At 45.1% G+C, this 17,604-nt stretch overlaps 2 protein-coding genes across 7 annotated transcripts in view; one reads left to right on the top strand and one right to left on the bottom strand.

The window, feature by feature from the left end:
- The window catches only part of rab3il1 (RAB3A interacting protein (rabin3)-like 1), a 234,037-nt gene that overhangs the window by 39,173 nt on the left and 177,260 nt on the right, over window positions 1–17,604 (top strand). The window lies entirely within an intron of this gene.
- LOC139280218 (bestrophin-4-like) overlaps window positions 1–17,604 on the bottom strand; it is a 59,199-nt gene that overhangs the window by 22,369 nt on the left and 19,226 nt on the right. For all 3 annotated transcript variants that reach the window (XM_070899825.1, XM_070899824.1, XM_070899823.1), the window contains exons 5-7: window positions 5,793–5,870; window positions 4,836–4,988; window positions 1,687–1,767 (exon numbers count right to left, since the gene is read on the bottom strand). In XM_070899825.1, coding sequence (XP_070755926.1) covers window positions 1,687–1,767; window positions 4,836–4,988; window positions 5,793–5,870 — 312 coding nt within the window. The remainder of the gene's footprint in view (window positions 1–1,686; window positions 1,768–4,835; window positions 4,989–5,792; window positions 5,871–17,604) is intronic.

Below are 17,604 nucleotides of genomic sequence, written 5' to 3' on the forward strand. Positions count from 1 at the left end.
ATACCTGGAGGCTAAAATCCCAACTGGTTTATTAAAGGCAGAAAGTCCCAGCAACTTCCACCGCTGGAGTCTGAAGTTCCTCGTGTACATTCATTGGCAGCTAAGGACCCATCAGCCCAACTAGCCAGAAGCTAAAGTCTAATTAGTCCCCTAAGCCAAATGCTAGAATCCCTTTCACACATACATAAGAACATAAGAAATAGGAGCAGGAGAAGGCCATTTGGCCCCTCGAGTCTGCTCCGCCCTTCAATAAGATCATGGCTGATCTGATCTTGGCCTCAACTCCACTTCCCTGCCCGCTCCCCATAACCCTTTACTCCCTTATCGTTCGAATATCTGTCTATCTCCACCTCCAATATATTCAATGACCTAGCCTCCACAGCTCTCTGGGGTAGAGAATTCCACACATTCACCACCCTCTGAGTGAAGAAATTCCTCCTCATCTCCATTTTAAATGGGCGACTCCTTATTCTGAAACTATATCCCCTAGTTCTAGATTCCCCACGAGGTGAAACTCTGCATCTACCCTGTCTAGACTCCTCATAATATGTTTCAATAAGATCACCTCTCATTCTTCTAAACTCAAATGAGTATAGGCCCAACCTGCTCAACCTTTCTTCATAAGGCAACCCCTTCATCTCAGAAATCAACCTAGTGAACCTTCTCTGAACTGCCTCCAATGCAAGTATATCCCTCCTTAAATAAGGAGACCAAAACTGTACACAGTACTCCAGGTGTGGTCTCACCAATGCCCTGTACAGTTGTAGCAGGACTTCTCTGCTTTTATACTCTATCCCCCTTGCAATAAAGGCCAACATTCCAATGGCCTTCCTAATTACTTGCTGTACCTGCATGCTAACTTTTTGTGTTTCATGTACAAGGACCCCCAGGGTCCCTCTGTACCACAGCGTTTTGTAATCTCCATTTAAATAATAATTTGCTTTTTTATTTTTACTACCAATGTGGATAACCTCACATTTTCCCACATTATAATCCATCTGCCAAATTTTTGCCCAGTGACTTATATTCTATATTCCTTTGCAGATTCTTCACAACTTGCTTTCCCTCTTGTCTTTGTATCATCAACAAATTTGGCTACATTACACTCTGTCCCGTCATCCAAGTCATTAATATAGATTGTAAATAATTGAGACCCCAGCACTGATCCCTGTGGCACCGCATAAGTTACAGTTTGCCAACCTGAAAATGATCCATTTATCCCGACTCTTTGTTTTCTGTTAGTTAGCCAATCCTCTATCCATGCTAATTTAAGACTAATGTTCCATCAGCCCCATTTGGTAGAGGTTAAGGTCCCATCAGCCAGACTCGCAGGACATTAATGTCCATTGGCCCCACTCATTAAATCATGATCCAGGATCAACAGCTTATAACTTGTTTGACGTTGTGGGTACGTTATAAGTTTGAAACCGTTCCCTTGTGGCAGTTTATGCCATTCCAATTGTATACAAGGCTTTAATATCTGTAAATGGTGTATTATTGATTGTAATAGATGGACAATCATTATTGTACAGTTAATTGCTCACAAACAGGATCCTGTCACCGTAACAATTGACACTGATTTTTCTGAAAATTCCCCTGTTACTCTGACATGACTGTGGAGGTCATGTAATCCTACAGTTTCTGAACACAGTTTCTGGGACAGATTGTATGAAAGTTGTTGGTTACCTGGAAATTTCTGTCGATGAGCCAGTTTGCCTCAAAGTCATCATCGTCCTCACCAAAAGGGTTAATCAGTTGCTCAGCTACCTGTGCAGTTTCAAACAATAGTGTTAATAGTGAGAGTGGCTTTTAATGTTTATTTTTCCTTACTACCCCTTGGTAAGTTAATGTACGTCTAAAAGACTGGCCTCATTTTCAATTACCTGTACCCCTCTCCTTTCCTGAAGATGCGGATTCTCAATGAACAGAAACACTTGCATTTATATAGCACCTTTCATGTCTTATAGGACGTCCTAAAGCGCTTTACAGCCAATGAAGTACTTTCGTTTTGAAGTGTAGTCACTGTTATAGCTCAAGTTGTAATGTAGATGGGTTGAGCATCGCATTCAAGTGGCCAATTTTCATGCGTGAGCTTAAACAGCAAGTTTCAGCAAACTATTCATGCAGGATAGCACAACTGATCCTGTCTCATCTGATATCTACACACATAGCCTCTCTAACAGGGGTCTACAGATCAGGAGAATGAACATTGGCTGATTTTAATTGTAATTGGCACAGAGGCACCCAGGCCCTTATGGCACCTTATCGAATGCCTTCTGTAAATCCAAATATACCACATCCACTGGTTCCCTCCATATCCACCCTGCTTGTTACATCCTCAAAGAACTCCAGCAAATTTGTCAATCATGATTTCCCTTTCATAAAACTATGCTGACTCTGCTTGACTGAATTCTGCTTTTCCAAATGTTCGGTTACTGCTTCCTTAATAATGGACTCCAGCATTTTCCCAGCAGTACTGTCACTCCAGCAAAGACTAACTAACAGTTCAGACCAGGGAACATGGGATCTTGTGCTCAGTACCACATCATGTGGTGCTGTAACTGTCTGGGAACTGGTCAGATTATTTCTATGTAATAATTGCAGACTCTTCTATATTTATTTTCACATACCCTATAATTTTGTCACCAGTGTTAATCCCTCAGTTTGGATATTATCATAGGTCAATAATGTGAAGCATAGTGACCATCAGTATCTGAACTGCTGCCAGTGGGGAATGAACTTCAAACTTAAAAAACATAAATAACAAGGCTTTACATATAACATAAACCCTAGTGTTTCACCATTAATCATTCTCACTGAACTCCTCAATGAGACTATTTTTTAAATAATCATTCCTACCTCCCTATTATCCCCAACTCTTCACCAATCTTCTAGATGTCCAATCATATAGCTGTTCAATATTCACAATTCTAGTCTGTTGGAGCACATCACAGGGGGAAATTTTACACAATAAAAAGAAATAATGGGGTTTTATTTATTGGAATTCTTTCTCCCCTCTTTTGCCTCTGGCACCTCACCCATTCTTCATTTGTGAGTCTGAAAAAAGGCCATTGGCAGGCAATCCAACATAAAGAGGCTGTATTCATTCGTTGTCCACATGGACATAGGAGTCACTGGACAATGAGGACTTGGAAAGGAGGAAACTATAGACCAATTAGCCTAACATCTGACGCTGGGAAAATGCTGGAGTCCATTATTAAGGAAGCAGTAACCGAACATTTGGAAAAGCAGAATTCAGTCAAGCACAGTCAGCATAGTTTTATGAAAGGGAAATCATGATTGACAAATTTGCTGGAGTTCTTTGAGGATGTAACAAGCAGGGTGGATATGGAGGGAACCAGTGATGTGGTATATTTGGATTTACTGAAGGCATTCGATGAGGTGCCACATAAAAGGTTACTGCACAAGATAAAAGTTCATGGGGTTAGGGGTTATATTATTAGCATGGATGGAGGATTGGCTAACTAACAGAAAACAGAGAGTCGGGATAAATGGGTCATTTTCCAGTTGGCAAACATTAACTGGTGGGGTGCCGCAGGGATCGGTGCTGGGGCCTCAACTATTTACAATCTATATTAATGACTTGAATGAAGGGACCGAGTGTAATATAGCCAAGCTTGCTAACAATATAAAGATGGATGGGAAAGTAAGTTGTGAAGAGGACACAAAAAATCTGCCAAGGGATATAGATAGGCTAAGTGAGTGGGCAAAAATTTAGCAGCTGGAGTATAATGTGGGAAAGTGTGAGGGTATCCACTTTGGCAGAAAACATTAAAAATCAAATTATTATTTAAATGGAGAAAAATTACAAAATGCTGCAATACAGAGGGACCTGGGGGTCCTTGTGCAAAAAGTTAGTATGCAGGTACAGCAAGTAATCAGGAAGGCAAATGGAATGTTGGCCTTTATTGCAAGGGGGATAGAGTATAAAAGCAGAGACGTCCTGCTCCAACTGTACAGAGTATTGGTGAGGCCACACCTGGAGTACTGCGTACAGTTTTGGTCTCCGTATTTAAGGAAGGATATACTTGCATTGGAGGCTGTTCAGAGAAGGTTCACTAGGTTGATTCCGGAGATGAGGGGCTTGACTTATGAGGATAGATTGAGTAGGTTGGGCCTCTACGCTTTGGAATTCAGAAGAATAAGAGGTGATCTTATTGAACATATAAGACAAGGTAGATGCAAAGGATATTTCCACTCATGGGGGAATCTAGAACTAGGGGACATTGTTTTAGAATAAGGAGCTGCTCATTCAAAACTGAGATGAGGAATTTCTTCTCTCAAGGTTGTAAATCTGTGGAATTCTCTATCGCAGAGAGCTGTGGAGGCTGGGTCATTGAATATATTTAAGGCGGAGATAGACAGATTTTTGAATGATCAGGGTTATGGGGAGTGGGCGGGAAAGTGGAGCTGATTCCATGATAAGATCAGCCGTGATCGTATTAAATGGCAGAGCAGGCTCGAGAGGCCAAATGGCCTACTCCTGCTCCTATTTCTTATGTTCTTATGAACCCTGGACGATTTTTAAAGATGTTTTTTTCTCTCCCTAATCCAGGAGTGCGGAGGTGAATCGCAGCAATCCGACTGCCGTTTTGGATGAGATTATCTAATTTAGGACAGGCCAGATTTTGAACCTGAGATCTGCCTGCATGGCTCAGTCCTATACTGGGCAGTGCAGTGATCAACCCAGTCGTCTGGGGCTTCAAAACTGGATCTCAGAGAATGGCACTTGTTCTCTGATGGGCTCTGTATATCCACCCAAGGTTAGACACTTGTGAATTTTTTTTCAGAACACATCTAGTTTGAGTCATTACCTTAAGCCAGCCAGCATAAAAGAAAAACTGCAACAGGGTGAAGACGGGGATGTAGAGGTCGAGCTCATGGCCTGGGTAACCCTGATTGGGATCGAGAAACTGCCGCCCAATCAGACAAGCCAGAAAGAAACTGTAAACGGCAATGGTGACAACCTGGGTTACGACAAACAAAGACTATGAGACCGATGCGTATCAAACTACATCATTACAGTTAGAATCAGGCCTCAAATATATCTCCAGGGACACTGCCTAGCTTTTATTTACCAATCATGAAATTACTCCATGAATAACATATTGTACAATTGTTTGTGATGCTGCTTTGAGAAGTTGCAAGTGGCTCTTCCACAACCTTAAAAGAAACTGGCAAATATATTGCCTTGGTCAAGAATGGACTACATACCCATTTTACTGACGGGGAGGGCTATGATGGTCAGTTTTTGTTGTTGGTATGACTGATATTTGGGATGACTGATATTTGGAATGATTTGCAGTCTGCATTGTGCGAAGAATTAATGAACACGCAGGTTTTTAATCATGTTGGTCTCCACCACGATAATAACCGCCTGCATGCTATGTAAAATCGTTCTCGGTTTGATTTGGGGCAATCAATCTCGGGATAAGCCTATGTAGAAGTCCAACTTTATACTAAACTATTAAAAAAACAAATGCAGGTTTCCTAAAATCAGAATCACTACAAGTTTTGCAGTACAGTTGTTTGTCTCTCTAGGAGGAATGAGGGCTCCCTGACTGGCATTGTGCCTGTGTTGATATCACAAATCCCTTGAGGCAATAGCAGAAGGCATTTTGCTCTCCTGGGAGATGGCAGAAGTCATTCTGGTCCCCGACGCAGGGTAGTAGCACTGCCTGATCGGTCAGCCTCAGTTATCATTGTCTAGGTGTGGTTTGGATGTATTTGCCTATGGCACTGAACCATACACCTGAAATAATGTTTCTTACCTGTGTGTAAACGAGTGGGACGCTGATCCAGTCATAACTGTATAGCTTCTCACACTGGCTGCGCAAGTTATTCACCTCCTGTAGAAACAACACAGTTAAATATACTCTGGACCTTCCTCCTCTTCACATTGGCAAACAAGTATCCTCAAATTCCAAATCAGGGATGTCTGCAACATCTATGGTTTCGTTCCTCTCCATCTCTGGCCTGACTAGTTACTAAGTGATCTTCGAGGACTCTGATTACGCTATTTCCCTCTCCTCAACTGCCACTCAACCCGCCATATCCAAACCTTCCTCCTTGCTGTGAACTGATACCGAGATCCGACAGTATTTGAATAAGGTACTGCTCAGTATTTAAAATACAGGATTCCCCGGCTCGCTGTTGGGGTCATCTACTTAAGTTATTCCCCCTGCCATGACTGGAGCTCACTACTGTGGCTGCCCCCTCACCTTGGCTGGATCGTCCACCGCACCACAACCAAACCCCCCCCCCACCGTGACTCACTCACTGCAACTGCCCCCAAGCCCTGTTAACATGTGCTTCAGACTTTAATCCAGTTCCTGGCAATGGCCAGCGATGTAGCTTTTAGGATTGTGTGTTGGGACTTTGGGCCACTGAACTTGAAGCTTGAGGTTGGGGCCCTGAGATTCAGTTGCATGAGAAATGCAGTTAGGTCCACCAGTCATTGAAAGCAAACATGTAGGTGCAGCAAGCAGTTAGGAAGGCAAATGGTATGTTGGCCTTCATTGCAAGAGGATTTGAGTATAGGAGCAAGGATGTCTTACTACAGTTATACAGGGCCTTGGTGAGACCATACCTGGGGTATTGTGTGCTGTTTTGGTCTCCTTACCTAAGGAAGGAAATACTTGCCACAGAGGGAGTGCAGCGAAGGTTCACCAGACTGATTCCTGGGATGGCAGGGCTGTCGTATGAGGAGACATTGGGTCGACTAGGCCTGTATTCACTAGAGTTTAGAAGAATGAGAGGCAATCTAATTGAAACGTATAAAATTCTGACTGGGTTGGATAGACTGGATGCGGGGAGGATGTTTCCCTGGCTGGGAAGTCTAGAACAAGAGGGTCACAGTCTCAGGATACGGAGTAGGAAATTTAGGACCGAGATGAGGAGAAATTTTTTCACTCAGTGTGTGGTGAACCTGCGGAATTCTCTACCACAGAAAGCTGTGGAGGGCAAGTCACTGGATATATTTAAGAGGGAGATAGATAGATTTCTAGAAACAAAAGGCATCAAGGGGTATGGGGAAAAAGCTGGAATATGGTGTTGAGATAGAGGATCAGCCATGATATTGAATGGCGGTGCAGACTCGAAGGGCCAAATAGCCTACTACTGCTATTTTCTATGTTTCTATGACTTGGTTGGCAGCATTAGGCCACTGGTTGTGTCCACAGGCCCAATTTAAGAAGCCCCCCCCCCACCCCACCAAGGTAAGTAGCAATAGTGTCACATATCTTGGAATGCAAGGTGAGCGATCCCAAAGGGAAATAGGTAAGAACTTCACCACCTTTGAGTCATCCACATTTTGGGGGCCGGGGGTAATTTTAATCTAACCCGCTCGGCAGGAAACGGACTGGCTCAGGTTGGCTGCCCGTTTTACACCCCATCTGAAGTCACTGAAAGTAAAATTGGGCGGCCGACCCAATCCTGTTAGTTTCCCGCCAGGGTGTTGGGTTAAAATTGTTCCCTCAATTTCCATTAAAGGTAATTAAAATAGATAGCTAAATTTAATCGTAATGGAAATAATGTGACAGAAATAGGCATGAGAGGAAAGTATTACTGGAAGTATGACATTCACAAGATTTTTAATGTTATAGGTAAGTCAGTTTTTATAGATAATTTAAACTGGGTCAGAATCAGCGGGAAAATAGAACTCAAAAAGCCAGGAATAAATTCAGAAAAAAAAAAGTTTTTATTTTGAACATCACTAAACGTCAAGCAAACAACTCAAAAACTAGCCGCGCCTCTAGCCAAGCTCTTCCAGTACAGTTACAAAGCTGGCATCTACCCGACAAAGTAGAAAAATACCCAGGTATGTACAATTCACAAAAAGCATTACATATCTAATTCAGCCAATTACAGCCGACACTCAATCATCAGCAAAGTGATGGAAGGTGTTGTCGACAGTGCTATCAAGCAGCACTTACTCACCAATAACCTGCTCACTAATTCTCAGTTTGGGTTCTGCCAACACCACTCGGCTCCAGATGTCATTATAGCATTGGTCCAAACATGGACAAAGGAGCTGAATTCCAGAGATGGGGTGAGAATGACTGCACTTGACATCAAGGCAGCATTTGACCGAGTGTGGCACAAAGGAGCCCTAGTAAAACTGGTCAATGGGAATCGGGGAAAACGACACTGGCTGGAGTCATACCTAGCACAAAGAAAGATGGTTGTGGTTGTTGGAGATCAATCATCTCAGCTCCAGGACATCACTGCAGGAACTCCTGAGGACAGTACATTAGGCCCAACCATCTTTTAGCTGTTTCAGTAGTGACCTTCTCTCCATCATAAGAACAGAAGTGGGGATGATTGCAGTGTTCAGTTCCATTTGCATCTGCTCAGATAATAAAGCAAGACCTGGATAACATCTAGGCTTGGGCTGATAAGTGGCAAGTAACATTCGCACTGCACAAGTGCCAGGCAATTACTATCTTCAACAAGCGAGAGTCTAACCACCGCCTCTTGGCATTCAATAGCATTACATCATCGAATCCCCCACAGGGGGGGTTGGTCACCATTGACCTGAAACTTAACTGGACCAGCCACATAAATACTGTGGCTACAAGAGCAGGTCAGAGGCTGGTTGTTCTGCGGCGAGTGACTTACATCCTGACTCCCCAAAACCTTTCCACCAGCTACAAGGCACAAGTCAGGAGTGTGATGGAATACTCTCCACTTGCCTGGATGAGCGCAGCTCCAACAATACTCAAGAAGCTCGACACCATCCAGGACAAAGCAGGCCACTTGAATGGCATCTCATCCACCACCTTAAACATTCACTCCCTCCACTACCAGTGCAACATGGCTGCAGAGTATACCATCTACAAGATGCACTGAAACCCACGACCTCTAATACCTAGAAGGACACGAGCAGCAGGCATATGGGAACACCATCACCTCCAAGTTCCTCCAGGTCACACACCAACCTGATTTGGAAATATATCACTGTTCCTTCATCATCGATAGGTCAAAATCTGGAACTCCCTACCTAATATGGGAGCACCTTCACCACGCGGACTGCAGCGGCTCACTACCGCCTTCTCCAGGGCAATTAAGGATGTGCAATAAATGCTGGCCTTGTCAGCGACGCCAACATCCCGTGAATTAATTATTTTTTTTAAATAAGCGAGAGAGTAATGAGGTACAGTGAAACTCAAATGACAACTGACAATTATTTATGATTCATTGACACCAATTTTGTGGGCTTCAATGGGTTGAGGTCCTGCAGACAGAGTTTCAGGAACTAGGGAGGAAGTTAAAGAGCGGGACTTCAAAGGCAGTATTCTCTGGATTACTCCCAGTGTTGCTTCCTAGTGAGTATAGGAGCAGTAAGATAAAACAGGTTAATGCGTGGCTGGAGAAATGGCACAGGAGGGAGGACTTCAGATTCCTGGGGCATTCGGATCAGTTCTGGGGTAGGAGGAACCTGTAGAAGAGGGACGGGTTGCATCTTAGCAAAGCTGGGACTAGGGGAAGTTAACTAATGCTGCGGGGAAGTGTTTAAACTAATTTGGCTGGGGGTGGAGCACCAGGATGAAGCATTAGAGAGGAGATGCAAAGTGAATAGAACACTAGAAGAGACAAATAGCATTAGAATAAAGAGTAGTTCAGAAATAGGAGGGATCAGAGGGAATTACAGGTGGCTAAGATGGATTTAGAGTGCATGTGTGTAAATGCCTGGAGCGTGATAAATAAAATTGGTGAGCTGCAGGCACAAGTAACCACATGGGATTATGATACAGTGGCAATAACGGAGACCTGGCTCAAACAAGTGGAGGAATGGGCACTTAATATTCCTGGTTACAATGTATTACTGAAATAGGGACGGAAAAAAAGAGGAGGATGGCAGTAATGATCAAAGATACTGTTAGAGCACTAGAAAGGGATGATGTACTTGAGTGTTCAAAGACAGAATCTATCAAAGACAGATTCTATAGATAAGGCCCTTACGGCTAAAGGGATCAAGGGGTATGGAGAGAAAACAGGAAAGGGGTACTGAGGGAATGATCAACCATGATCTTATTGAATGGTGGTACAGGCTCGAAGGGCCGAATGGCCTACTCCTGCACCTAATTTCTATGTTTCTGTGTTTCTATTTGGCTAGAATTAAGGAACAATAGAAGAATTATTACATTGCTACGTATATACTAAATAGTGGGAAAAAGCTGGAGGAGCAATTCTGCAGGAACATTTCAGAAAGATGCAAGAACTTTAGTGTAGTAATAATGGGGGACTTCAATTATCCTAATATAGACGGGGATAGTATCAGGGTCAAGGGCAGAGAGGGGGAGCAAGTCCTGAAATGTGTACAAGAGAACTTTCTTGATCAGTGTGTTTCCAGCCCATCGAGGAAGAAAGCAGTGCTGGATCTAGTTCTGGGGAATGAAGTGGAGCATGTTTAAGTGGGAGATCATTTGGGGAACAGTGATCATAATGTCATTCGGTTTATGGAAAATGACATGGAAAAATCGAATGTGAAAATATTCAGCTGGTGAAAGGCTAATTTCAGTGAGTCGAAAAAGGATCTGACTCAATTGGACTGGTAGGTAAAGTAGTAAATGGGCAATGGGACGTCTTCAAAGAGGAAATAGTTCAGCTACAGATTGGACCCATTCCCACGAGGAAGAAAGGAAGTGTATCCAATGCTAGAGCTCCCTGGATGACTAACAAAAATTGAGATTGAAATGAAACAAAAAAAACGAGGCTGATGATAAATGTCCAGTTCATAATTCAGTAGAGAACCAGGCTGAATACAAAAAGAACAGGGGAGAACTGAAAAAGGAAATAAGAGGAGCAAAGAGGGTGTATGAGAATAGATTGGCATGAGAAGGGAATAAAAGTGTCATGTATGTACATACTGTTTGTAGCCACTAGATGGTGTCATTGTTGGAAGCCACTGAGCAGCACGCACATGGTGCTGCTCTGGTATAAAAGGCCAGCCATTTTATGAGTCAGGCACTTCGGGCCTAAATAAAGCGTAAACAGTACTCAGTTTGAACCTTTATTGCATAAAAGCCTTTCATAAACATAAAAGGGTCGTCAAAGGATGGGTGGGGCAGATTAGGGACCAAAAAGGAGATCTCCTTGTAAAGGGCAAAGCTGGGGATGAACTCCTGAATTGAGAGCATGGCTGAGGTGAGTACTTTGCATCTGTCTTCACTAAAGAAATAGATGCTGCCAATGTCATGGTAAAGGAGGAGGTCATAGAGAAACTGGATCAGATAAAAACAGACTAAAAGGTTGGCAGCACTCAAAAGCACTGGTTTGGCCCCAGCTGGAGTATTGCGGCCAATTCTGGGCACCACACTTTAGGAAGTATGTCAAGGCCTTCGAGAGTTTACAGAGGAAACGTACCAGGGATGAGGGACTTCAGTTACGTTGAGAGACTGGAGAAGCTGGTGTTGTTCTCCTTGGTGCAGAGAAAGTTGAGGGAAGATTTGATAAGGTGCTCAAAATCATGAAAAGTTTTGATAGAGTAAATAAGGAGAAACAGTTTCCAGGGGCAGGAGGGCCGATAACCAGAGGACACAGATTTAAGGTCATTGGCAAAAGAGCCAGAGGTGACATGAGGAAAACAGTTTTTACACAGCGCGTGGTTATGATGTGGAATGCACTGCCTGAAATGCTGGTGGAAGCAGATACAATAATGACCTTCAAAAGGGAATTGGATAAATACTTGAAGTGAACACATTTGCAGGGCTGTGGAGAAAGGGCAGGGATGTGGAACTAATTGGATAGCAATTTGAAAGAGCTGGCACAGGCACAATGGGCAGAGTGGCCTCCTGTGCTGTAACATTCTATGATTCTATGATCATTCTAAAAGTAAACAGCTTCCACGGTCACAAAATACCACAAAACCATTTCCGCAGTATATGGGGTGTGGGCCCAAAAATGTTGACAGAAAATCACTGTTTAAAGTAGCACTTCACTACCATCATGATGCGCAAATGTTTTCAAAGTCTGAAAGATCTGATGCTAAAATCTAATTTTGCAATGTGTGCTACAAGCAGTATACTATGATCATTGCAGTGTATCCCTCTTGTTAATAATGTCGCTGTAGTCCTGACATCATGGATGCAATGTGTGTGTATCTTTCGACCTGGTTTTTGGTATGAAAAGCAATAGGAAAGGACATTTCAAGGTTTTTTTCCCCCTCAAAACTGATTCACCACCAAAACAAAATCTGTGAATTATTGGTGGAAACTGGTAGAAGCTGATTTTAAGGGGATTAAGTATAGATAATGGACGTATAGAAAGATAGACAGATAGAATGGTGCAATGATCAATAGTTACCATGTGCCATGTAGTGATCGAGAATATTTCTTGTGTCTGATTCAAGCATAAAGATCTGAACCAGACTGTAAGAACTAGACGATGATAAGCTTGACACTTTTTTGCCAAAGCACAGACCAGAAGGATAATTACCGGGAACAGTAGCAGGGTGGTTACGTTATGTTACTGGACTAATAATCCAGAGACCTGGACTAATGATCCAGAGACATGAGTTCAAATCCCACAGCAACGTCGGAATTTAAATTCAGCAATACCTGGACAACATTCAGGCTTGGGCTTATAAGTAGCAAGTAACATTTGTGCCACACCCATGCCATGCAATGACCCTCCAACAAGAGAGAGAGTCTAGCCACCTCCCTCTGACATTCAACAGGCTTATCATCGCCGAATCCCCCACCATCAACATTCTGGGTGGTCACCATTGACCAGAAACTTAACAGGACCAGCTACATAAATACTGTGGCTACAAGAGCAAGTCAGAGGCTAGATATTATGCAGCAAGTAATTCAGCTCCCGACTCCCCAAGGCCTTTCCACCATCTACAAGGCACAAGTCAGGAGTGTAATGGAATACTCTCCACTTTTCTGGACAAGTGTAGCTCCAACATTCAAAAAGCTCAACACCATCCAGGACAAAGCAGTACGCTTTATTGGCACCCCAACCACCTCCTTAAACATTCACTCCCTCTACCACCAGTGCATCTACAAGATGCACTGCAGCAACTCGCCAAGGCCTTTTCTACAGCACCTCCCAAACCCACAATCTCTACCACCGAGAAGGAGAAGGGTAGAAGGCGCATGGGAACTCCACCACCTGCACATTCCCCTCCAAGTCACATACCATCGTTGCTGGGTCAAAAACCTGATATTCCCTCCCGAGCAGCACTATGAGAGCACCATACGGACTGGAGCAGTTCAAGAAGGCGGCTTGCCACCACCATCTCAACTGCAATTCGGGATGGGCAATAAACCTACGATGTAGGACCCCGATTGTCATTTTTGGTTTGGATTGAGTGGAGCAAGCACTTAATTTATGTGGGGCCAGGAGGAGCAGCCTGGGATACTGTTTCTACGGCACCTCTTCTCCTCCAGAGATTGGAGACCTCTTTTTAATCTGCTTTCTTGCGGCCTGGGGGCCGGCCAAGTGGCCTGATATTGCGGTGACCCGGAGCTGACGGGGATCGCAGAGTATTCGATCTTATGCCGCAGTATGCCTGCCCGATGGTAATGAGGCCTGGCCCTCAAAATAGACCAGGCCTCACCTCAGGCAGCCGGCTTGTTCCACCAGCCAGTCGTTTGGTCCGTTCATAGTACAATCCACCCTGTGATCTCCAACCCACATTTGAGCCCATCCTATAGCCTCTCTAAGTGAGATTGTTAGTTTGGTGCAAATTTTATGCTGTGTGCCCACACCCACTAAATTGTGTGAGATTCTGTGATGTATGTAGCATTTAAATCACTGACTCCACACAGTCTGGTGTTATAGTAACTGCTGTGACCTTGGTCCTTTATTGTGTAACTCCTCAGTGCCCCTCAGATGTGGTGGGCAGCCTTTTTATACTCTGTCTCGCAGGTACTTTCGGGTCTCCCACCACAGTGCCCCTTGTGGCGCACCATTGTAACTATACATTTAATGTAGATGGACAATACATAACATCTCACTCCGCCCCCCCCTCCCAGTTCCAAAAGCAAATTGCCGGTAACCTCGGCCTTGTTCGTCCTGGTTGATTTGTGAGTGTGAGTCCATGACCATCCACTTCCCTCTTTCCCCCCCATGTAGAGATTATGCTTGCGATCCAATGCAAGCATGTGGTATTTGCAGTCCTTACATGGGTGATACAAGTACACAAACATAACCTCCAGTAGAAAGCAGGTACACATGGACAGTACATTTGTATGCGTTGAAGAGTTATATCAAAAGGTTGCAGGTACACTGAATAGTTATTAAATCCCAGCTCCACTGGGTGAGGTATGGTGACGGCATACTGCCCCTTTTTGCCCGAGGTAATGGGCTGCGCTGAGACAGGGTATGGCAACTAGTGCGTTGCCTCTGTTCTCAGAAAATAGTTGCCTTTGCAGCTTGTCTGCAGCCGCTGAACAATTGCATAAATCACATAAAATCAGAAATCGCATTAATCCATTAGTCGTATTAGTCACAGATCCATTAACCCTTTTAACTGTGTAGTGTGATATTAACTCTTTTCACCAATCATATCAATCATTTTAATCACAGTAATCATTTTAGCATCAAAATATTAACTCTTGTCATAAATCACGTCATCATACAAATCACAGTAATCATTTTACATAGAAACATAGAAAATAGGTGCAGGAGTAGGCCATTCGGCCCTTCTAGCCTGCACCGCCATTCAATGAGTTCATGGCTGAACATGCAACTTCAGTACCCCATTCCTGCTTTCTCGCCATACCCCTTGATCCCCCTAGTAGTAAGGACTTCATCTAACTCCTTTTTGAATATATTTAGTGAATTGGCCTCAACAACTTTCTGTGGTAGAGAATTCCACAGGTTCACCACTCTCTGGGTGAAGAAGTTTCTCCTCATCTCGGTCCTAAATGGCTTACCCCTTATCCTTAGACTGTGTCCCCTGGTTCTGGACTTCCCCAACATTGGGAACATTCTTCCTGCATCTAACCTGTCTAAACCCATCAGAATTTTAAGTGTTTCTATGAATTCCCCTCTCATTCTTCTGAACTCCAGTGAATACAAGCCCAGTTGATCCAGTCTTTCTTGATAGGTCAGTCCCGCCATCCCGGGAATCAGTCTGGTGAACCTTCGCTGCACTTCCTCAATAGCAAGAATGTCCTTCCTCAGGTTAGTCAGATTTTGACTCACTCTTGCCCTTACAAAAGTCTCTTTGTGGGGACCACCAACGGTGTAAGGCCTCTTTAAGACTCCCGGGTACATTTCCCTTTTAAGACGTCATTTTGATTTTTCCACGAGGTTTCTACTGGGCGCCGCCATTTTAGGTGCTCTGCTGGTACCTGCCTGCCTCTCTCTGCAGAACTCTGCTGCCACGAGGCTCCCCGCCATCTTGAACTCGCTGTGCTGCTGCCTGCTCTCCCTCTCTCTCCCTGCAAACAGCTGCCGACCAAAACAGTCCAGAAGAGCGCTCCGGCACCGTGGCTCTGAGGGAGATCCGCCGCTACAGAAATCCACCGAGCTGCTGCCTGCTCTCCAGCTCGGTCGGCGCTGCTGCTGGTCCCAGTGCCTCTTTCTCATTCTCAGACTTTGCGGGGGAGAGTCGACGGCCGCCGCTGCTCTGCCCAACCCCACACCCGCTTCCTTCGCTGCCATCCGATCTGAAGGTGGAGGCCTGCTCTGCCTGTGAACACGGGGGACAACGGTCTGTGGAGGAATGACGTCTTCCCAGCTCCCACGGACCTTCCCCATCCATCTCCTGCCCAGTAGTGTCAGCCCATCGCCTGCAATGATCCACAAAGGTAAACCGTGTGTCTCGCCCCCGTGAGATACCTGCACATCCGCTCTGCCAAGAACAGGTATCAGTTCCGTGGTGTAGGTGCGCAGCTCCGGGACCGGGACCAGCTTGGGTCGTGCAGCTGGGTTGATCCACAGTTTATCAAAAGTTTCCTGACTCATCAGCGACTGACCCGACCCCGTGTCCACTTCCATACTCACTGGGACTCCATTAATCTTGACTTCCATAATCACTGGGGCCGAATCGTCGGTACACGTATACAGTCCAAACGCATCATCTTCTTCTACCTGGGGCTGGGATGCCCGTCGAACCAAACTGCAATGCTCCTCGCTGGATAGCAGATCATCTACCATCTCCTCAGCCACATGTGAGTCGTGTTTCTTTTACACATACGCTGAAGGTGGCCTTTCGTGTGGCAGGTATTGCACGTATACTCCGCAAACCTGCACCGGTGAGCCCCATGGCTTCCTCCGCAGCGCCAGCATGGTGCTACTCGATTAGCCCCCCTCAGCGGACTCTGAGTTCCAGGACTCTGAGGTCTGTGCTCGCTGCCCTGGGCAGAGCCATGTTCTGCAGTTTTGTCCGTGACGGGCGCTATCCTGTGAATAGTACCTGCCGGGTTCAAGACCGTGTGGATCATCTGCTTGGTGCTGCAAGTCGAGGTCATAAATGTCCGGCTGATGTTGATGGCTTGCTGCAGGCTGACTGCAGGTTCAGTAGATAGCAGCTTGTGGAGGAGACCCTCATGGCCAATCCCCATAACAAAGACGTCTCGCAACGTCTCGTTAAGGTGTGTGCCAAAATCGCTCGCGCCGCAAGTCTCCTGATGTCCGCAATATATTTTGTGACATCCTGGCCCTCAGGTCTGCAGTGGTGGTAGAATTTGTGCCTGGCCGTGAGGATGCTCTCCTTCGGTTTCAGTTGGTTACGAAAGAGTTCAATCAGCTGCTCATATGACTTGTCCTTGGCGCTCGTGGGTGCCAGCAAATCCCCGACGAGACGGTAAATCTCATCGCCACAACCGGACAGCAATATCGCCTTACGCTTCTCTATCAGTGCGTTCGTGTTCCCTGTCAGGTCGTTTGCTATAAAATAGTACTCGAGCCTTTCTGTAAAGGCATCCCAGTCATTATCCTCTGTGAAATCCTTTAACGTGCCCAAAATAGCCATGGTTGTGTGAAGAGCTCATCCGTGACCTTGTCGCCAATTTGTGATGTATGTAATACTCAAATCACTGACTCCACACAGTCTGGTGTAGTAACTGCTGTGACCTTGGTCCTTTATTGTGTAACTCCAGAGTGCCCCTCAGGTGTGGTGGGCAACCTTTTATACTCTGTCTCGCAGGTACTTTCGGGTCTCCCACCACAGTGCCCCTTGTGGTGCACCATTGTAACTATACATTTAATGTACATGGACAATACATAACAGATTCCTAAACTCATTTTATGTAGGATCCTTCCAGCCAGTAGGCAGAGCCAACTTTCATCTCATCAGTCGGCATTTATTCGAACCTATGTGTCAGAGATGAAAGGCCAGTGTTGATCCACTGCACCATCCAGTCCCCTCTCATTTACATATTGGCACGGATTTTGCGGTGGTAATGACGGTGTAACTGTCAGCGCTTGCCGCCATTAACGCTCTCAAACTGACTGTAACTTCAGAATTTAGCGCATGCGCACCCTAGCACAGAAATCCTGAAGTTGCGATCAGCCATTCACTGGTCCAACACTGGTTGGGCTGTGGCTCCTCAACCCCCACTCTCGCACAGGGAAGGGGTGACAGCTAACACTGAGCCTGTGAGCCTGAAGGAAGGGCCCAGA

Source organism: Pristiophorus japonicus, chromosome 14, assembly GCF_044704955.1.
Source record: "Pristiophorus japonicus isolate sPriJap1 chromosome 14, sPriJap1.hap1, whole genome shotgun sequence".
Lineage (NCBI taxonomy): Eukaryota > Metazoa > Chordata > Chondrichthyes > Pristiophoridae > Pristiophorus > Pristiophorus japonicus.